The sequence below is a fragment of the Nasonia vitripennis genome, chromosome 4, assembly GCF_009193385.2.
Source record: "Nasonia vitripennis strain AsymCx chromosome 4, Nvit_psr_1.1, whole genome shotgun sequence".
Classification (NCBI taxonomy): Eukaryota; Metazoa; Arthropoda; class Insecta; order Hymenoptera; family Pteromalidae; genus Nasonia; species Nasonia vitripennis.
Genome location: NC_045760.1, coordinates 31,370,626 through 31,392,770, shown reverse-complemented (window position 1 = coordinate 31,392,770; position 22,145 = coordinate 31,370,626). Strand labels below are relative to the sequence as shown.

At 44.8% G+C, this 22,145-nt stretch overlaps 2 protein-coding genes across 5 annotated transcripts; both read left to right on the top strand.

Moving 5' to 3' along the window:
- Window positions 1–719: 719 nt before the first annotated feature.
- Window positions 720–4,260, top strand: LOC107982166 (putative ankyrin repeat protein RF_0381). Its single transcript, XM_016989714.2, has 3 exons — window positions 720–875; window positions 1,442–2,838; window positions 2,917–4,260. Exons 2-3 carry the CDS (start codon window positions 1,492–1,494, stop codon window positions 3,721–3,723), a joined length of 2,154 nt encoding a protein of 717 aa, XP_016845203.1. The 5' UTR covers window positions 720–875; window positions 1,442–1,491; the 3' UTR covers window positions 3,724–4,260.
- A 1,362-nt stretch (window positions 4,261–5,622) lies between these two features.
- LOC100120104 (rho-related BTB domain-containing protein 1) lies at window positions 5,623–21,910 on the top strand. Of its 4 annotated transcripts, none has more exons than XM_016989945.3 (16): window positions 5,623–5,830; window positions 6,597–6,714; window positions 15,388–15,886; window positions 16,432–16,535; window positions 16,600–16,797; window positions 16,876–17,083; window positions 17,192–17,434; window positions 17,512–17,597; window positions 17,678–17,804; window positions 17,878–18,012; window positions 18,393–18,416; window positions 19,181–19,334; window positions 19,404–19,534; window positions 19,659–19,901; window positions 19,975–20,123; window positions 20,206–21,627. In XM_016989945.3, exons 3-16 carry the CDS (start codon window positions 15,707–15,709, stop codon window positions 20,492–20,494), a joined length of 2,271 nt encoding a protein of 756 aa, XP_016845434.1. In that variant the 5' UTR covers window positions 5,623–5,830; window positions 6,597–6,714; window positions 15,388–15,706; the 3' UTR covers window positions 20,495–21,627. The 4 variants fall into 4 exon arrangements, with proteins under 4 accessions (XP_016845434.1, XP_032455695.1, XP_001603776.1 ...); XM_008216437.4 differs by having other exon boundaries at window positions 5,634–5,830; window positions 6,594–6,714; window positions 20,206–21,910; XM_032599804.1 differs by lacking the exon at window positions 18,393–18,416 and having other exon boundaries at window positions 5,631–5,830.
- Window positions 21,911–22,145: the final 235 nt, after the last annotated feature.

Here is a 22,145-nt window from a genome sequence, read left to right as displayed (position 1 = left end):
TCAACACTATGAAGTGTTGTGAACAAAAATATAAAACTGTATTTAAAAATATATGCATTATGATAAAAGCGCACCCTTAATTTTTGCAAAGAACGACGCACAGTGAAGGCGGCGATATCGATAAGATGACCGTCACTTTCATACACATTATTGATTAAAATAAAATTTTTCACTAACTGAATCAATAAAAATTTTGCGTTCCGAGATAACCTGCATAATAACAATCATCTATTTGAATTTTGATGGTACAAAGAATATTCGAAGCAGGCGATGTATAAATTACGACTCGAGGTGGAGGTCACATTTGGTCACGTTGGCTCTGACATCCCTTTAACAATGAAGCGTATTCGCTGTGAGCATAGACTGTGGCGCCCCCAAAACGATTTCTTTCTCACGTTAAATCTTATGGATAAAAAATAGTTCGAGCAGCAGCCGTGGTCATAAATGATTTCTCTCTCTCAAAGAGCGAATAGTGCTCGCGTAATAAAACCTCGAATCTTCACTTATGGCCAGAGTTTAAGCTGTGGCGGAAAGGCCAATCCAAAAAAATTGCTTTGTTCAACATTGTTTACCCTTAGCTACACGAGAAAGCGCATTTGATAGTCATAATTGGTCAGCTTTTGCGAATTACGCATTACGTGCCCCGCGTCGCTGCCGGCTGCAGCATTCGATTTTATACCTGGGCCTTTTCGCAAATTTCCCCCCCGCAACGCCCTCTACCTTTCCGAATTTCGGCCGGCCCAAAGGACGCGCCGGACTGAGTGGCCAAGATTGTTACCTGCGGTCCTCATTTCGCTTTGAGATTTCGGCGAGGACGCTTCGTTCTTCAACAATACCAACGGCGGCGTGATGCATTAACCGGTGTACTCCCTGAGGTAAGCGTCGCATTGGAAATTGACGTTTGTTACTGTATGTATATTTGATTTTTTTGTTACAACAATTAGGCTTTGATACTGCATATTGATTAGCATCTTGTTCTCGTTATCGTTATTAATATTTACGTAGCTTTGTTGTAATTATTACGCCTGAGAGCTCGAAACGAACGATCTCGCCGGCCGCCATATTTTACTAGTCGATTATATAACTCTTGTTCTTGAAGTGCTATTAATTTTTAAACGCTTTTATATCATGCGTAATAGTATATTGTGTACGAGTGGGCTTTTTTAGGCCGAGTTAGCCCGAGCCGAAGGCGAGGGCGTTTACGAGCCGCAGACGAGTATTGCAAACACACGAGGCCAAAAAGACCCCTTAGCCCTTGGTGCACACCAAAATACTTTTACGCCCGCTGCTGCATTTTTTTGTCCGCCGATCGGAAAATGACTACTTTATAGTCCCTAATTTTAGGTCAAAAAAACGCGAAAATCGTGCATGTGTTACAAAAACATCTTTAATTATACCTTATTTCACTTTTATTTATTGTAAATTTTTTCCATTTTCGCAGCAGTTAGATTTCTGTGTTATTCGTGAAAGTTCCGTCAGCAACGTTTGAAAATGTCAAGTGTATTTTTCAACATCTACGAGGACGACGACGACGAGGACTCGTGTAGCGACACGGCAACCGTGATCGGGGACTTTCCTATAGACTGGTATACTGAAAACAGGCAGTTGCTCAACCAAGCCATAGAAGAGGAGGACTTACTTCAAATCAGCTACCACCTGGCCTTCGAGCCCGACCCCCATGTACCGATCCTCGGTAAACCCTCCCCCCTATGGATGGCCATCCACAACAGTACCCCGGAGATCGTCGACGTCCTCATCCGCAGCGGTTACAGCATCATGGAGATACAATGTCCATCAACCTACTACTTTCACAGCGATGACTACACATACACCGGCGACCACGACAGTTTATCGGACTACAAGGGCTACACTTACTTCACCTACATGACGCTCCTCCATTGGGCCGTCATAAACGATAGCTACAGCAAAGTTAAAGTCCTACTCGCGCACGGGGCTTCCCCGAACTGGGTCGACGAGCGGGGCAACAGTGTCCTCCTCTACGCCGTCGAGAGCGGCAGCGTTCGCATAGCGGAAGAACTGATCAAGCAAGGGGCCAAAGTCAACGAGCCTCTCCCGAAGCATCCTGGCAACTACCTCATACATGACGCAGTCCACTCCGGCAACCTTCCGATGGTGAAAATGTTGTTGAATTACGGCGCCAAAGTAAACGTCATAAACTGTGATGACCAGTCTGTCCTACACCTTTTACTCAAGCCTAAGCGAAAGGAGATGCCAGATTTGGTCCAGCTCCTGGCAGACGCAGGGTGTCCAATCAATTACCGGCTCCAGGACAAGTTCTCACCGTTGTACTTGGCCGTAGAACAGAGACGCACGAGAACATGCAGGATACTGTTGGAACATCTCGCTGACCCAAACGCCGGGATCTACGGGACAAACGCGTTCCCTCTTGTAATTGCCTGTGAATATAGATGCTTGTCGTTGATACGGCATCTGCTGCAATCCGGAGCGTACGTCGACCAGAGACTGGATTCAAGCCAGACACTCTTGCACGTCGCTTGCACGAAGGGTCACACAGAAGTCGTTCGGGAGTTGCTCAAGTACGGCGCTGACGTCGACGCCATCGACAACGCACACAAGACTCCTCTGCATGCAGCAGTGGAAAGGGGCAGTAAGTGGATCGTGAGGTTGCTCTTGAGGAACGGGGCTAACGCTGAAGTGCCTGACAATGAAATGTACACGCCGTTGCACCGCGCCACCTTCTTGGGTCTCGTTGATATGGTCAAGATACTGTTGGAAGCCGAAGCCGATATGAACACTGAGGACGATTGGTGCTTCACGCTGCTTCACACAGCTTGCCGAAAGGACAAGTTGCAGGTGGTGAGTAGTGTTTTTTTTTCGAACATTTTTCGAACGTCGGCTTTCCTAACCTCAAAATGTAAATCGTTTCTTTTACAGGTAAAGCTATTAGTGAAAATGGGTGCCGACGTAAACCGCAAGAGTAAGATTAAAGTGACCCCTTTGCATCTGGCCGTCGAGCACGGCTCAACGAGTCTCGTGCAGTTTCTTCTTAGAAAAGGCGCAGATGTCAACTGCAGAGGTCCAGACAACAAAACACCGATTTTCAGAGCCTGCAGCTACCACAACGCAGCGAAAATTAAGCTTCTTCTGAACTACGGTGCGAAGATGAACGTAAAGGACAACTCCGGGTCCACGCCCTTCCGCCAGCTTTACTACAAGGAACGAGAAGCTGGCCAGATTATGTTGAAGCACATGGCGCTGAGGTTTTACAACGGTGAGCGTATCGAGGCGTGTGACCTGCGCTTGCTCAGGGATCATAATGCTGCACACGCGTACTTCATGAACGCTCTCGGTAGAGTGATGATGTTGAAGAATGACAAGTTCTTCAGAAATGTGACGTTCTTCGATGTCTTGTGTATGAAACCGTCGCAACTTTTAAAGCTCGTAAGGAACAACGAATTTATCGGGGCGTTCCGGGCGAATTACGGGAAACATAAAAGTTTTTGGGACGATTTGGAGATCAAGTTTGAGAAGGCTTTGATGGAGAGGGAATTGCTTTATAGTGCAGAGCATTTTCTGACTTCTATATTTGGAAAATATCTGCCTGCTGCGTCGCTCGAGCGGATGGCAACTTTCTTCATAATCGACGCCCTGGACCAAATGGAGGAAGAGGAAGCGCGCAAAGCTGACAATTCTCATGTACATCCGTTAGTAGCGCGATTCCAACGGCGAGGCCACATGTGAATTTGGTAATCTTGGTGAGAAGATGATCGGATTGGTTAGCTGGAATTTATAACCAGATTTTGATCATAAGTGACGACTTATTTCTATTTAGCTGAAGCTCATTTACAGCTACTTGAATTTTATAAGAGCACAATACGAAGACCTGGTTTTCATCGACTGAATTCTGTTTCTATAGACACATTACCTTATATCTATTTTAATAAGGTACATCGATTGTTTTATCTAGTTGAAAACCAGGAAATATTTTAGCAAGACTGAATTATTTTCATTCTCATTGCGAGATCGACTTTTAGCATGATTTTCTATACCTATTTCAAGACAACGAACTTTTTATAAAGATCTTACTTTTGAATATTATTAATTTTCACATTTTGTAACCTTACTATATTTTTACTTATCAATCGGTGACTGTATGAAAAAAATTCATTTTCATCAAAACTTTTTGCAACTTGTTGCGAATTTGCAAACTTTCCCAAAGCCAAGCGTCACCATTATGACTAATCAATATAATAAATCTTTTGCAATTTATATCATGAACTTTCTTTGTCAATTACTTCACCGAATTCCAACCGATCCTACATTCCTACACACGCCCAATCCAAGCGCCTCGGTGAGGCAACCAGGTGCAACAATTTCCGAAAGCTCTCACCTGTATACCCTATATCTGCACTTCCTATTCCTCGGCTTAGCAGATCAATAAGTTTCGACTGGGTAATTCGGTGAAAACGACATCGCGGGCCGTCGGCGCTGCTGCTGCGGCGACCTTGAAAGTACCGCCGGCTGCATTATATTTTCGGCGCATCGAGCGCGTATATCGCGATTTAAAGCCAGAGAGAGAGAGAGAGAGAGAGAGAGAGAGAGAGAGAGAGAGAGAGAGAGAGAGAGAGACTCTGTGTGCAGAGGTATAGGGTGTATAATGGCCTCGTCCATTGAGCGCGCGGCAACCGCTTGAATGAGACCGCCCGTTCGAAAACGTTCATTGATGATTTTGTTGTTTCGTCGTCGTCGGGGAGGACAGTAAAATTTACTCAGTGGGTATTGATTTTCGGGTTTGAGCTTTTGACGGATTTTTGTTTTATTTTTTTGCGTACGCTGATTTCCTGAAAAAAAATTCCGATGCTCACTCAGATGTTTCCAAAAATAAATTCGAGATAAGATTACAGCGCTGGAGTCGGAGTGACTTTGACAATGAGTCGTTAGCAAATATTTTTGAGAAAGTGATATAACTTTATTTGTACTTATTTTAGAGTCGTTTTTTTGGAAAGGCTTTTGGAGATTGCGGTTCGGCGATGACGTCACGCTGCCGCCGAAAATTTCAACTAGACCACTTACTCTGCAAATGAATCAATCGAATTTTGCCGAGAATTAAATTTAAAAAACTTTTTTCGGAGTGAACCTTTTTTAATTATTTTTTTTTTCGATAAAGTTTCGCATTTAAATTTGTCGCCAAAAAAAAAAGTTTCAATATTTTTAATTCTAACAAATTGTCCTCTTCCCCTTACAATTTCTCTCTACAATTTCAAATAACTATTTCCAACCAAACGAGACCCAATTCTAAATCCAATTCCCCCGAACTCGTATCACCGCGATGACGAGTCGCCGTTCCCCGAAGCAATCCTAATCATTTCCCGAAAATCTATGAGCCATTCTACTCCCCCCTTCTCAACGCAAAAAAACAACAGCTGCAAAAAAAATAATCCCCTCGAGCTTGACTCCCCATCACCTCTTCTCGGGTGTAGTGCCTCGACGGGGTCACGGCAGGTTCATTCAATGTCGCGGCCGAGTCGATCCGCGGCGCAGCGACACACACATACGCAAACTCATACGCAAACACACACACACACACACAGACGACGGAGAAGCAAAGCTCGACTCGAGCGCTCAGACGGCTGGACGTCGCCCGAGTCAGTACTCGACGCTCCGCGGACAGCAGCGCACCGCGCACTCGGCTCGTCGCAAGCTCCGCATTTCGCGCTCCGTTGGTTTTTTCTATACCCGAGGAGAGATCGGCAACGAGGCACTTAGCAAGCGCGACTCCTCGCAAGCTCGGCCGTAACCTAGAGACGCAGAAGAGGAGAAGAAAGGCAGATTAGTCGCGAAAGCAAAGGTGTGCACACTGCTACTCTCCGCGCGATCGATTCCCTCTGCGAAACGAGATAGAGCGAAAATGTGTATGTGTGTGTATCTGTGTACGTCTGTGTGTGAGAGAGATACTGCAGCGGCTGCAGGCGAGTGTATAGGTCGTTCTCCGGGTTTTGCAAGCTCGTGGAGCTTTTCCTCGATAACCGTCGCGGTGCAGTGTTTAGGGAGACGGGATAGAGATTCGAGGGAAATGTGCGATGCAGCTGCTGCTGCAGCGGCACTCGTGCACGGCCAATTTTTCGCTGTGTGGGAGAGAGAGAGAGAGAGGTTGTTGGTTATATAGCTGGCCACTGACGTCTTCGCGATGCGCTGTTTTTCGGAGCTTGCGGGCTCGGTACCGTGAGCGGTCACATTTTTTTGCTTGCGCTTGTGCATCGCTTTGAGTAATTTATTTGTTTTGATGGCGATACTAATTAAATTTTAATAAAAAATAAAAAAAAAACTGGAGTAAAAAGAGCGTGAATAAAATATAATCAAGCGCCGCAAGTTCGCGGTTATTATATCGACCCCGGCAGCAATTCTCGCTTAATAATCGATGTTTTTCAAGTCGTGAATGAACCAACAGCTTTTAATCGTGCGCACTTGCATACCTCTTCGAACACGTGAATTTTTTAAATTACCGCCGATAAAAGCTACCCATCGCGATTCCCCATAAACGTTCGAACAACATCACACGCGTATGAGTACAGGAGGATTATATTTTGATACATGTGTGTGTATGTGTGCAGCAGCCGCGCTGTGCGACTCTACGCGGAAGCTCGCACGAATCATGACAGCCAGCCGGCCAAGTGTCACTCGCCCTTTGCCGCAGCAGCATTGATTCTCGGCATCGATCACACGGGCCTGAAGGTGAGTTCACATTTACGCAAGCTCCTCAATATTGCTCTCTCTACTTTTTCTTCATTTTTTAATAGAATATCTCATAAGTGTGAATTTTTAAAAAGATTGAATTTATAAAAATAACGGATTTGCAAAAGCTCGTGAGCTCGCAACGGTTCGTCTCTCTGCTTGCGTATTCTTGTATATATAGAGAAACCATCGTCATGCGCGACATCGCGACGCGTCGCAGTGCACGAGAATTTCGCTAAACAGTTTCACCGGTGAAACGTCACGAGCAATACGTATGCGCGCGTTGGTCGTTGAGATCCATTCAAGCTCCGGTGACTCTTTCTCTCGTATTTATTATTCCAAGTCACTTTTTTCTTTATTTTAACAGTCTATATAGCCAAGATCATTTGATCTATCGGCAAGCATTATGTTACGGTGTGCATCTACATAGTCATTATACACACACAGAAGCGCATCTGTGCGCAGGTGTAGGATTACCTGAACCTTTAGATTTCCATACGCAGCCGGGCTCATATCCCATATGCTATTTTTATGAATGACGGGCGATGGAGTGTGGCCGATTCAAAGTGCCTATAGATACCAACAAGCAGTTACAGCACGAGTAGCTCCAAATGGACCCAACAACAGATAGTTACGAAATGGGCGATAGACCGCTATATATGCACAGGACTTGCGGATACCGATTGAGGAAAACGGATAAGCGGCTGTGCGCCACCTATCTTCGTTGGTCAGAAGCTTCGAGAGCTTGAACGGTAGGAGAAGGGCCGATCCAAAACTGCTAAGCTATCTTTTGTTTGAAAATTGAAAATTTTCGCGACGAACATAAGCTTAAAATTTTAGACTGAAAAATATCAGACCGAATCTCAAAATTGAAAAGCCAACCCTTTCGCTATACGGTATATTTATATTATTCCACCCCGCAGGAAATGAGTCGACGTTCGAATACATCATGCGGCAGCAACTCGTACAGATATATATTGTATATCCCGTCCTCTCTTTGTTCCCGGGCGTCGGATCGTCCGCACATACGGAGTATATAATACGAGCAGTTTATGATAATGAAGCTGAAATAGAAAAGCCGGGTTGGAGAAGCTTCGACTCGCGAGGGATAAAGACACGTAGCCGATGACCTTCGACCTTCGCTTGAACAGAGCTTTATATACGCGTATCGGTGACTTTGTATTCGGAGGATGACTGTATGGAATTATAAGCCGTTTCTCGATGTATTTTCAAACATATACTCGTGCTTGCGGCTGGTAAATATAACGCGTCATTCGAAAACACCTGATAACAGACCAAAACATCCTCGTTTTCTGCGTCTTTTACCTTTCTGTATGACGTACGAGTTTGTCGAAGACTTTGTATGGGATGACAGGTCTGATAACGGATCAAAAAACCTCGGCTTCAGCCTGCAGTGTATCGTCGACAATAATCATATACGAAATTGCGAACACTTACCGGACGTGGCGCAATCCAGGCGCACAGGTCCTCTGCAAACTAACACCGCAACCAGGCCTTGTATACTAGATCCTTGAGACGAGAGCGAAAATCGTCGAAGAATAAACTTTTCGAATATTCTCACTACGAATGACCCATCTATATACCCTTTCGGAAATTATTACGCGGTTAATTACTCGGCACGAAAGCTCACGCGCGGCTTTATATCCGCTGAGATCTCTATGCTAATGTCGCTTTCTTTCTGCACAGCGAAATAATCGTTTCCTTTTTTCTCTCATTCCACACGTCGCACGCGACGCGCATATGGCTCGAAATTCTCGCTGCACACAATTGCTAAATAAATACACACGGGGTAATGTGGCGCGAGCGCGATTATACAATTGAGGCTAGGCGTTTGCTGGAAAGTGAAATTGCAAGATTACGGCTTTCTCTATTGGGCCCTAAGTATTCGTTAATCCGATGAATTTAGTGTAAAATTTTAGCGAGGGCGCGTGTAATCACGTAATGGCCGGGAGTTGCATAGTTTTCGATCGATACCGAAGCCATTACCTAATGTTACACGAGAATACTACGTTACACGATATAAACTTCGTTGACCGCATAGTAAGTGCTCATAAACAAGTGACACAGAGAGGACAATTAAGCGTCCGGTAAACGACGATCTTGTTTTCTCTCCTCGACGGCACTTTAATCGACGACGATATAGCCGCTTCTCTCTCACAGCTCGTATTCATCTCTCCTTGTAAAAGTCGCTGCATCGAGTCGAGGAACTGCGCATGAGAGACACACATAAACAGGTCGTTCTCTCAACGCACGCGATCATCGTTTCGCAAAATACTCCCTCTCGGCCCCTACTCCGACGACAATTTTTTAATAATAAAGCGATATTAAAATCCATCATCGTTCCACCTGCAACCTTGAGGATCGGCTGCGCCGCGGCGGGAAATATGAATCCGTTGCATCGCGGCGCTTAATACCGAATAGCGCCCTGTTACGCAAGTCTCTCGCTGTGTGCATATAGACGTGTATGTGTGTGTACATATCAGCCGTGACACTGCAGCCGACTACGTGTACACAAGAGACCTGCAGCAGCAGCAGCGGCGACAATAGTGCTGCTGATCGATCGTCCGCAGCTGCGGAGGCGCGAAGAAGTCAATTTATTCGAAATCGACTGTCATCGGAATTGAGAGGAGAGAGAGAGAGGGAGAGAAAGAGGGGATTAAGGGATATGTAGGATAGCGAGTACGGATGCACCGAACGCTCACGTGCTTCGAGAGCAATTGGCTGCGTGTAACGAGAGGAACCGGCCGGGGATTTCTATTGATATTGTGTCGATGGGTATGTATACTTCGATTGACTCGGATTAAGCTGGACAATGTATAATTCGTACACGAAATCGCTTCATATTGTTTCCTGCCCTTATCGCAATATCTCGCTCATCTTACCTACTTCTTTCATCACAGCCCACGTTCCAATTTGCACTGATGCGTGTGTGCAGTGCCGCAGCTGCTGCTGCTACTTACTGCGTACACGACTGCATCGTGTCGCGCTCGTGAATATCAAACTATATACACGAGACAACTCCGGCATTTCCGCGAGAGAGAGAGAGAGCGCACGTGCAGAGTCAGCTTCATCGTACACATAACGGCTCTATACCGGTAATAAAACCGGAGCAGAAAATAGCATAGCTTATACTATCGATTATGCACCGACATCGTGTGCAATTGTGTAGATATTCAGGTGGAGATGTTCGCGAAGAATCTCGAAGAGGAGGCGATGGCCGCGTTGTGGCTAATACATCGTAGTCGCGCGTGTGTCTCGGCGTCAATATAATGGAACATAATTCGAGACGGCCATTACGAAAATTGCGATGCAACTGTCAATTATCGCGAGCTTTCCGCATCGTTCGCTAAGTACCAATGCGTGATGATTCCTTATAGTGGAAGCGTTAACGAAACTGCGCAACAAATCCGAGTCGCAGCCCAATCCCGATTTTTCATTTTCGTTTATTGCCCGGCCGAGATAGCGAACGCCCCTCTCGAGGCAGATCAGATTGCACCTCGAGGCCCGATCGTCATGCGCGGGGCTTCGGAGGAAAGCGATGAGCCAGCGGGTGCGACGACCCCAAGAGAGAAAAGGGTGCGTGATGCCAATACTGTCTGGCGTGTAAAATAAATAAGGCTGATGGAGGTCGTTTGTATGAACCGGCGTTTGGCATTCATTTTTCTTTTTTTTTCTCAGAGAATACCAGAGGTGTATTATACATTAAATTCTCGCTCCACTTTTAGCTTAAAAAATTACCAGCCAAGTGGAGCAGCAGCTTCGAAAAAAAGTCGAAACAAAAATAGAATCACCCAAAAGCTCTCCTATCGAGGCGAAGCCGTCGATACAACGCTCCACATTTTTTCCGCGAGCCGTTGACCCTCCGCGTTCTGCAATGCGCCATCGTCTCGACTGTTTATATACAGCCCAGAGTGAAAAGAAACGGTTGCAGTGATTAATCGCGTTTTTTTCGTCCCATCGGCCTCGACTTTGATGTAAATTCCGAGGCTATACGGATTTTTTTTTACAGTTTGAGACAGCAACAAGTCGGCCGTCATTGTTTCAGCTGATATAAATATCATGACAGGTGCTTTATAGTTCAGCGGTACCGCCGCTTGGTGGATCCCGGTATTCCACAATCGAATTCACAGATCCTAAGGTATAAGCATAAGGGTTGTCACAGAGTTCGGTACACTTGGGACATGGTGATTATTTCTAATATCCATCGCACCACTTAGACTTGTTTAGTCAGGTTTTGAGATGGTTATTAGAAATAAACAACACAGCCTTAGTGTGCCTCATAATTATCAAACACAAAATTGTCACATATTTCAAGGGAAACTTTGAAGCGTCATTCGCAAAGTCGTTTTTAAACCAGCAGCGATAATAAATCACGCGAAATGTTAATCAGGTCCATAATGCCGTATGCTGTTATCACCTGCAACGCCTGCTTATCGATCGTTCCTCACTCTCGTGCAATTATTCAGCTTATGCTAATACATTTCCAGCTGTGCTGGTGTTGGAAGGAAAAAAACGAAAGTGAGAAAGTCGGAGAAGATAGACTCACGGGATTATAATAATAGCCGGCGTTGTGCATGTGCACGTAGATGTACAGTATATACGTGCGTTACGTCCACATCCGTTGCTCGTCGTTCCGGTGTGTGTATCCGGAGACGAAAATAATACGTATCTCCGGCGTCCGCTAGATTCGTCGTTTCGATTCTGCAGTTGGTTATTGAGCTTTCGTTTTGACAGCAACAAGTCGGCCGTCATTGTTTCAGCTGATATAAATATCATGACAGGTGCTTTATAGTTCAGCGGTACCGCCGCTTGGTGGATCCCGGTATTCCACAATCGAATTCACAGATCCTAAGGTATAAGCATAAGGGTTGTCACAGAGTTCGGTACACTTGGGACATGGTGATTATTTCTAATATCCATCGCACCACTTAGACTTGTTTAGTCAGGTTTTGAGATGGTTATTAGAAATAAACAACACAGCCTTAGTGTGCCTCATAATTATCAAACACAAAATTGTCACATATTTCAAGGGAAACTTTGAAGCGTCATTCGCAAAGTCGTTTTTAAACCAGCAGCGATAATAAATCACGCGAAATGTTAATCAGGTCCATAATGCCGTATGCTGTTATCACCTGCAACGCCTGCTTATCGATCGTTCCTCACTCTCGTGCAATTATTCAGCTTATGCTAATACATTTCCAGCTGTGCTGGTGTTGGAAGGAAAAAAACGAAAGTGAGAAAGTCGGAGAAGATAGACTCACGGGATTATAATAATAGCCGGCGTTGTGCATGTGCACGTAGATGTACAGTATATACGTGCGTTACGTCCACATCCGTTGCTCGTCGTTCCGGTGTGTGTATCCGGAGACGAAAATAATACGTATCTCCGGCGTCCGCTAGATTCGTCGTTTCGATTCTGCAGTTGGTTATTGAGCTTTCGTTTTGACAGCAACAAGTCGGCCGTCATTGTTTCAGCTGATATAAATATCATGACAGGTGCTTTATAGTTCAGCGGTACCGCCGCTTGGTGGATCCCGGTATTCCACAATCGAATTCACAGATCCTAAGGTATAAGCATAAGGGTTGTCACAGAGTTCGGTACACTTGGGACATGGTGATTATTTCTAATATCCATCGCACCACTTAGACTTGTTTAGTCAGGTTTTGAGATGGTTATTAGAAATAAACAACACAGCCTTAGTGTGCCTCATAATTATCAAACACAAAATTGTCACATATTTCAAGGGAAACTTTGAAGCGTCATTCGCAAAGTCGTTTTTAAACCAGCAGCGATAATAAATCACGCGAAATGTTAATCAGGTCCATAATGCCGTATGCTGTTATCACCTGCAACGCCTGCTTATCGATCGTTCCTCACTCTCGTGCAATTATTCAGCTTATGCTAATACATTTCCAGCTGTGCTGGTGTTGGAAGGAAAAAAACGAAAGTGAGAAAGTCGGAGAAGATAGACTCACGGGATTATAATAATAGCCGGCGTTGTGCATGTGCACGTAGATGTACAGTATATACGTGCGTTACGTCCACATCCGTTGCTCGTCGTTCCGGTGTGTGTATCCGGAGACGAAAATAATACGTATCTCCGGCGTCCGCTAGATTCGTCGTTTCGATTCTGCAGTTGGTTATTGAGCTTTCGTTTTGCGTTGACCCTCCGGGTTCTGCAATGCGCCATCGTCTCGACTGTGTATATACAGCCCAGAGTGAAAAGAAACGGTTGCAGTGATTAATCGCGTTTTTTTCGTCCCATCGGCCTCGACTTTGATGTAAATTCCGAGGCTATACGGATTTTTTTTTACAGTTCGAGACAGCAACAAGTCGGCCGTCATTGTTTCAGCTGATATAAGTATCATGAGAGGTACTTTACAGTTCTGTGGTACCGCCGCTAGGTGGATCCCGGTATTCCGCAATCGAATTCACAGATCCTAAGGTATAAGCATAAGCGTTGTCACAGAGTTCGGTACACTTGGGACATGGTGATTATTTCTAATATCCATCGCACCACTTAGACTTGTTTAGTCAGGTTTTGAGATGGTTATTAGAAATAAACAACACAGCCTTAGTGTGCCTCATAATTATCAAACACAAAATTGTCACATATTTCAAGGGAAACTTTGAAGCGCCATTCGCAAAGTCGTTTTTAAACCAGCAGCGATAATAAATCATGCGAAATGTTAAGCAGGTAATTACGTCCATAATGCCGTATGCTGTTATCACCTGCAACGCACGCTTATCGATCGTTCCCCACTCTCCTGCAATTATTCAGCTTATGCTAATACATTTCCAGCTGTGCTGATGTTGGAAGGAAAAAAATGAAAGCGATGAGCCAGCGGGTGCGACGACCCCAAGAAAGAAAAGGGTGCGTGATGCCAATACTGTCTGGCGTGTAAAATAAATAAGGCTGATGGAGGTCGTTTGTATGAACCGGCGTTTGGCATTCATTTTTCTTTTTTTCTCAGAGAATAAATATCAGAGGTGTATTATACATTAAATTCTCGCTCCACTTTTCGCTTAAAAAATCACCAGCCAAGTGGAGCAGCAGCTTCGAAGAAAAGTCGAAACAAAAAGAGAATCTGCACCCCAAAGTTCTCCGATCGAGGCGAAGCCGTCGATACAACACTCCACATTTTTTCCGCGAAACGTTGACCCTCCTCGTTCTGCAATGTGCTATCGTCTCGACTGTGTATATACAGCCCAGAGTGAAAAGAAACGGCTGCGGTGATGCTCGCGTTTTTTCATCCCATCGGCCTCGACTTTGATGTAAATTCCGAGGCTATACGGATTTTTTTTTACAGCTCGAGACAGCAACAAGTCGGCCGTCATTGTTTCAGCTGATATAAACATCATGACAGGTGCTTTATAGTTCAGCGGTACCGCCGCTAGGTGGATCCCGGTATTCCGCAATCGAATTCACAGATCCTAAGGTAGAAGCGTAAGCGTTGTCACAGAGTTCGGTACACTTGGGACATGGTGATTATTTCTAATATCCATCGCACCACTTAGACTTATTTAGTCAGGTTTTGAGATGGTTATTAGAAATAAACAACACAGCCTTAGTGTGCCTCATAATTATCAAACACAAAATTGTCACATATTTCAAGGGAAACTTTGAAGCGTCATTCGCAAAGTCGTTTTTAAACCAGCAGCGATAATAAATCACGCGAAATGTTAATCAGGTAATTACATCCATAATGCCGTATGCTGTTATCACCTGCAACGCCTGCTTATCGATCGTTCCTCACTCTCGTGCAATTATTCAGCTTATGCTAATACATTTCCAGATGTGCTGATGTTGGAAGGAAAAAAACGAAAGTGAGAAAGTCGGAGGAGAGAGACTCACGGGGTCAAATCAATAGCCGGCGTTGTGCATGTGCACGTAGATGTACAGTATATACGTGGGTTACGTCCACATCCGTTGCTCGTCGTTCCGGTGTGTGTATCCGGAGACGAAAATAATACGTATCTCCGGTGTCCGCTGGATACGTCGTTTCGGTTGTGCAGTTGGTTTTTGAGCTTTCGTTTTGCGATTTGGAGTAGAGCGAGGTTTGATTTGATTTCGATGTTCCGTGAATCATATGATTGCGATTCAAAGTTGTAATTATTCGGTGCATATACTATGTACAAACGTTTCATCGATTAGGAAGACTCAGCTGTTTGAAACAAAGTGTAAGCTTTGCCTGGATAACGTATAGCGAGTTAAATAATTATTTTAATGGCACTATTCACTAGCGCCGCCTATTATCTTGCTGTTCTACCTATATATGTACGTATTATACCTTGGCACACGTGTCAGTTCCAAGGAGAAGCTTTTTTCTTCCTCGAAATTCAAATGAAGGATAAATTTGAAATTGAAATTTTTGATTAGATTGCAATCCCGAGTTTTTTGCGTACCTTCGTACGTATACCTATGTGATTTGAAAAACAAAAAAAGAATGATTTAATGTATGTACAGTTGTTTTCTTCGTATTAAATTAATTTGAAGTTTTTTAATAACAATTTTCAGGTTTTGATAATGTGTAAATCTTTATTGAAGTCAATGACAAACAGTCAATGATGTTGAATCTTGCGATAGTCAAAGTACGGTCTCATAATCTTCTCTACGTAATCATAATCGTCACGAATTTCTCAATTTTCAGGGCGAATGCAGCGGCGGTGTCGTGCCACCAAAAGTGCGACGAAGGACCGGCCGCCCAACGCAAGCAGTCCAACTCCTCAGCCAAACTACCTAACCTCTACCACCTGTTTTACCATCGGAGCAACCTCGAAAGCATTATCAGCAAAGCCGACGTCTCGTTGGATCTCCGCGAACGATCCGAAAGCGAGTCACGAGTGCTGCAGGAGACACGGCTGCTCCGCGGCAGCCGCTCGACTCGACAGTTCGAAAAGTACTCCTAGCGACAGTTGGATGAACGAGGGGGTTGCTTGGCTGGCAGCCTATGCGCGGCCCCGTCGGTGATGGACAATGAGCAGCCCCACCAAGAGCTGGTCAAGTGCGTGGTCGTGGGCGACACGGCGGTCGGGAAGACCCGGCTGATCTGCGCCCGAGCATGCAACAAGCACGTTTCCCTGTCGCAACTGCTCACCACACACGTGCCCACTGTTTGGGCCATTGATCAGTACAGGATCTACAAAGACGTTAGTACATAGATGGAAAATATTTTAGGGGGGTATCTCCCAAGCTTACCTAACTTACCGACCGAGAAGTCACCGAATCGCTCAATACGCCCAACAGAAGCGCACTTTCCATTCCAGCCAATCAAGCCGCATTCACTCTCGGTCGTATAAATAACTCCACCCCCTAGTAAAAATAACGAGTCGACAATCCGCCCTGAAATAAACTCAATTATCTCCCAGACATGTCACGTCTCAACTGCAATACCGGCGCGATACTACACAACGTCAGCCGGAAGAGCTTTCGCCGTCCGCGTTCAGTGAACCCCCACAACTTACGAACTATATAAAACGAGCGGACAGTAGTTTAGCGTAATCAGGCCGAATGGCCGACCCTTAAATCGCTCGCACAATGGGGCTATTCACGTATAGCGACGATTAAAAATAAAGCCTCGACGCGCGCACGCACCGAGACGACTCGTCGCGCGCGATAAAAGGATGCTGTATCGGGCTAATTTTAGACGTACAGGCTTGATTCGGAATGAAAGAATCGTTTTATCGTATCGCAGGTGTTGGAGCGCTCCTGGGAGGTTGTCGACAATGTGAACGTCTCGTTGCGACTATGGGACACCTTCGGCGATCACGAGAAAGATCGGAGATTCGCCTACGGCAGGTAAGGATCCTCTAAGATATTGTTTTTTTTTTAATATTTTAATATTTTTAATTGCGTTTTTCAGATCAGACGTTGTGCTACTATGCTTTTCCATAACGAACCCCGTGTCGCTAAGAAACTGCAAGGCGATGTGGTATCCGGAGATCCGTCGCTTTTGCCCCCACACTCCGGTACTGCTGGTAGGTTGCAAGAACGACCTGCGGTACATGTACCGCGACGAGACCTACCTCAGCTACTTTCGCGATCGAAGCCCCTTCGTCAGGCAAGTCGACACCATTGACCTTCGATTCATCAACTCTGAACAATGCACTTATTAATTACGTTTCAAAATTCGATGCAGGGCGACGCGAAAGAGCGACCTGGTGATGCCGGACCAGGCTCGAGCGGTAGCCCGAGAACTCGGCGTCTGCTACTACGAGACCAGCGTGTTCACCTACTACGGTGTCAACGAGGTCTTCGAGAACTCCATAAGGGCAGCGCTGATCGCTCGACGCCAGCAGAGGTTCTGGATGACCAATCTGAAAAGGGTTAAGAGACCCCTCCTACAGGTGATGCGATTCTGAAAATTCTAATTTACTATATGTTCACTTCTTCTACCTTCTGATCTAATGACCACACCTGCACATAATTGAATTACCGATCGATGTGTCCCTCAGGCGCCGTTCTGTCCGCCGAAGCCGATACCGCCGGAAGTCTGCCTGGCTCCGAGCACCTACGAGGAGAACATCAAGTCCCTGTGGACGAGGCTCGACCACACTGACGTCACTCTCATCGCCGGCAATCACTCTTTCACCGCCCATCGATGCTTCCTCGCCGCTGCCTCGCCCGCCTTTCACAGGCTTTTCACTATGGAACTCGTTCAGGAGTACACGCCCAGGAGCTCCAGCGAGTCCAGCATGGTTAGCGAATTTTTTTCGAATTTAAGCTTGATTAAATGAACGTTAATTAATGAAGCATTTGTTCAATGTCGTTTCAGGTCAGTTCATTCGGCGAGGCGACAGTCGGCGACTTTAACGATGACACGGAGTGCCTGATTCGCATCGATCAGAGTAAAACCAACAAGTGAGAAAACGGAGCATCCGAAATTGTTTTTTCGATTTCGATCAGATTGAATCATCGAATAAATTCGTTCGTTTCCGCAGGGTTTGGGATCAGATCAAGAGACGCTCGAGTTTTCAAGTACTGCCCACTCAAGAAACGCAGAGAAAGCCCATCGGAGCCACGAGGGAACTCAATCATCCTGCCTTCCAATGCATACGCGTCGCTGTGGTGAGTACAACGTTTTCAAACTGCAAATCAGTGATGACAATATTATCACTTATATATTGATGTTGAATCGCAGGTTGAAAACAGCAACGGCGTTCATCAACAAACGACCGTCGTAACACTGTCAAAGCTCATCACGAGCCAAGCGATGCAGCAGTGCCTGCAGTTCATTTACACGGGAAATCTGGACAAACGCTACCACGATCTAAAAGTAAGAACGCAAACTTTATCGTTTAGTCGTTCAAGAGAGGACGGTTTAAATCTGCGTAAATGGTGAAGCTTAAAAATCGTGTCTTGTCCTGCCACTTGCTTTATTTTCGTCGGTGATGCCATTCACGTAAATTTAAAAAAAAATCTGAAAATCTCTGACGCGCAATTTGAAACATTGTTATGCAACCCTTGATCGCCTAAAGAAACGCCTGTGCTGTGTAAATCAGCCTCGAGTTCGAGAGACTCGATTTGATGCACTGCTTTTTTATTAAAAAGAAAACACTGGAGAAAGGCGATTTCAATGTAAATTGGCATTAGACTAACAGCGAGGCGGGTTAAAGCCATTTCGAAAGCCAACTAACATAAATGTGGTTCTTTCAGACAGCTCCTATCGGGCTACTACTGGTTAGTACTACATGTATGTGTTAGACGATACAGTGGTATGTAATGTACATGCAACACACGTAAGGGAAACGTAGATAATACTGTCACCGCATATAATACTTAAAAGTCCATTGTTTGTCTGTATCTCTGAGGTGTTTCAGGCCAAAGAGACCATCGATTATCGTATTGGATAGTCACTTTGGCATCGGAAACCTCGTGACTGAAAAAAAAGATCTCATAGCTTTGTCTTCTCTTAATAAGTCTTTCCAAGCCGGTACATCTATATGGTCCAGAGTCGACGTAATCTCATACTGATCATGCATCGATCATGCACATACATGTATCTTAACTCAATGCCCGATTCATGAATACATAAACTTTGGAAGCATGCCGCATTTACATTGACTAAGTGAACGAAATATCGATTGTGAAAGTCCTATACACGTGTCCGTCGGTATTTAGAAATTCAAAAGCATACATCGAATATTCTAGAGAACCAATCATGCTATACGAAGTTACTCATGACGAAGTTCATTGTTTTCATTGATTGTGTAAACTTTTGCACCTTATTATATTCTCAGTGAGCCAATCACGTTGTCTCTCAGCATACGTTCATTAAGTGTAAACTAGAAATAGCCATGAGTTACTTTAAACCTAGTTTCAAACCTAGACAGAGAGATACAAGTCTTAGACTGTATACATACCCTGTGCGAGTTGACAATTCACACGACTAGCGTACCACATGTCTTTGACGAGATTCGACGTATTCACGTTTCTGCCAACAGGAGATCAGACAGGCTGCCGAGTTTCTGGAACTGCCGCAACTGCTGATGGTCCTCAACAACATGCAGTCGCGGGAGCAGTACATGAACAGCGACCTGAACAACCAGTTTAAGCAGATCGTGAGACAGAGGCTGGAGACACTTTGTCTGGAACAAGGTATGTTCAGATGCTATTAGAGAATGAAGATGAAGAATCGGGGCTACGATGTTTGAGATATGGTTCCAGGTCTTTTTGCTGACGTTGTGTTCGACCTGGACGACGGAAGCTTGTCAGCGCACAGGGCCATTCTAACCGCGCGTTGCGACATGATGAAGGCCATGTTCTCCGGTGACTTCCGCGAGAGCAGTGCCAAAATTGTGAGTATCTTCCAATCATCACCTCTCCTGTACCAAATGTCACTTCTCGAAAACTGTGTATAATAATACGATCTCAGCCGATCCATACGCACTAATGTCAGACCATCAACGATCGTTTTTCCAGATCGTCTTTCCAGGTGTGCGCGAGTACACGTTCCACAAGCTCCTCTGCTACCTGTACACGGACGAGGTACCAGCGATATCCTCTGCGAGGTGTCTGAACCTTTTGGAATTGGCCAATCGGCTCTGTCTACCGCGTCTGGTGAACCTCGTGGAGAACCGCGTGATCGAGGACCTAGAGAGGCTATCGCAAAACGACGGCAACGAGGCCGTGGAAAACTGTCTTCGACTGCTGGAACCGTGCAAGGTATGGTTAGACGGACATTTAAATTGGGCGAGTACGATAGAGGTTGATTGATTCGCCGTTCTTCTGGTTGAAGCTTCACAACGCGGACCAGCTGGCTGACTGGTGCATGAACCACTTGTGCGTCAATTATAACAAACTCTGCAAGATGTCGCCACGTAGTCTGCGACTTCTGCACCCGGAGAACCAGGAGTATCTCAGCGAACATCGCTGGCCTCCAGTTTGGTAAGCGATGCAGTCCTTTATCGGATGAACATCCAAATTTGATAAAACCTGACGCTTCTGATCGTCATACAAATCCCTGCAGGTATCTCAAGGACTACGACTACTACCAGAAGTGTTTGGCTGAGCAGGACCGCGAGAGCAAGCCCACCTTGAAGCGCAACCGCAACCAGTCGTCCAGCGGTTCAACCTCCAACTCTTCATCCTCTGGCGGATGTCTCTGCTTCTCGAGCTCCAACAAGTCTCGGCGCTCGACCTCGGGTGTGCTAACCACCTCGACGACGACAACGACGACCGTCGGCGAGGCCACACCCGAGCGGCCCCTGTTCGAGTCGGCCGTCATCGACGCCGCTGCTGCCGGCGAAGCCGTATGACAGGGGCCGAGCGGCCTGCGCCGCTCCGTCAGATTCGTCCTCGTCCTGCCCGTGCTCCTCGTCTTTATCGGCACGATTTTTACCATTTTGATACTGCTACAGATTTATACTTAAGCGAGCCCTACTCCAATAATTTTTCTTTTCTTTACTTTTCAAGAATCTTCCTTGCAGTTCTTTCTTTCATTGTATACTCTTTCAGTTTTTGTATCGTGTGTAGCTTTAGTTTGCAATTTTCGATTACACGCCCTTTTTTAAATACGCACGTTTCGTCGAGAGGCCGTTGCGGATTATTTTTTGCACCTGGTTTAACCGGGAGACAAAGAGTTCTGGCATTCCAGTGTGATGATAACGAGATATGTGGTTCGAAGTTTTAGGAAGGAATTTTAGAGAAATGAAAGTGATCGTCCCATTTTTAATCGCAATAAAAGGAGAGTATTATAAACCGCGAGTCGGAGGAAAACAATAATTTTGAGAACGATAAAGATAAGTATTTTTGTAAGGTTTTTGGAGACGCCACTATGTAACAGACTGATACACTCGTGTGTGTATCGAAACGAAAGAGAATTTCACGAGCTAAATCGCGAGGACTGAAAAGGAGAAGCATTAAATATTTTGGGGAATTGACCGACGATTAATTTTTTATATAATATATTTGTGATCGATTGTGTATTTGTCTTAGCGGAGCATATTAAAAAAAAAAAAAGAATTATGATGACAAAACCGCGTCGAGATGGCGCGCACGTACGTACGTAAGGTTATACCTAAACAAAATTATGCGCTCTTCAATCAACTTTGTATAACGGAAGAAAAAAAATTACATTACGTATGAATATAAATTATACCAAGAAAGGCTAAATGTTTATTTAGGATCGCGAGATTACGTACCTGCCCGGTTGTAATCGCACTCGTAGATTATCCTCGTTATCGTGTCCTTTGTAATCGATTGGAATACAATGTGGGTGAAAGCATATCAGATGATTAAAAACCTAATCCGAAAAGATAAAGTATATGAAGAAGATACATTTACACACACCAGTGAAATTATTGTACACGTAACGTGAAGAATACACACAAACACACAGAGACACACACTTTGAATTAGCGATTATCCTCTGACTGTAACGATGGAAGAAGAAAAAAAATGGTAAAAGAAAAAAATTTCTAGAGGTGCTAATAGTGACTCGTAAACCGTCAAAATCATTACTGATTTCTCCTTATTCAGTCACCGGTTGACTTACGATTCGACAAGTATGAGTACATGCATTATATATTTTTATGTGTGAAGAAGCAAGCAAAGGTTCCGCATATTCAATTATAGGTTTACGACGACGTAATGTGCAATACAAGGAGTATAAGAGTATTATAAGAATTTTGTACGTAACTCTTAATAAAACATTCGTCCTTAAAAGCAATATATTTATGTCTTTATTACTTTATAAAAACAATAATTTCCTGCGCGAATAGTACGTCAGACCTAATACGACGTGACACACGTGCGACTATAGATTTCGATCGTCGATAACAAATTGGCATTTCATGCGCTTCATTAATAGAAAGCAAACATATATCAGCCACCAAAATAGGCAAACGCGCAACTTCAACGACGAGGAAGAGAAAAAGCCAAGTCGAGCTTTTTCGCCAAAGCTATATA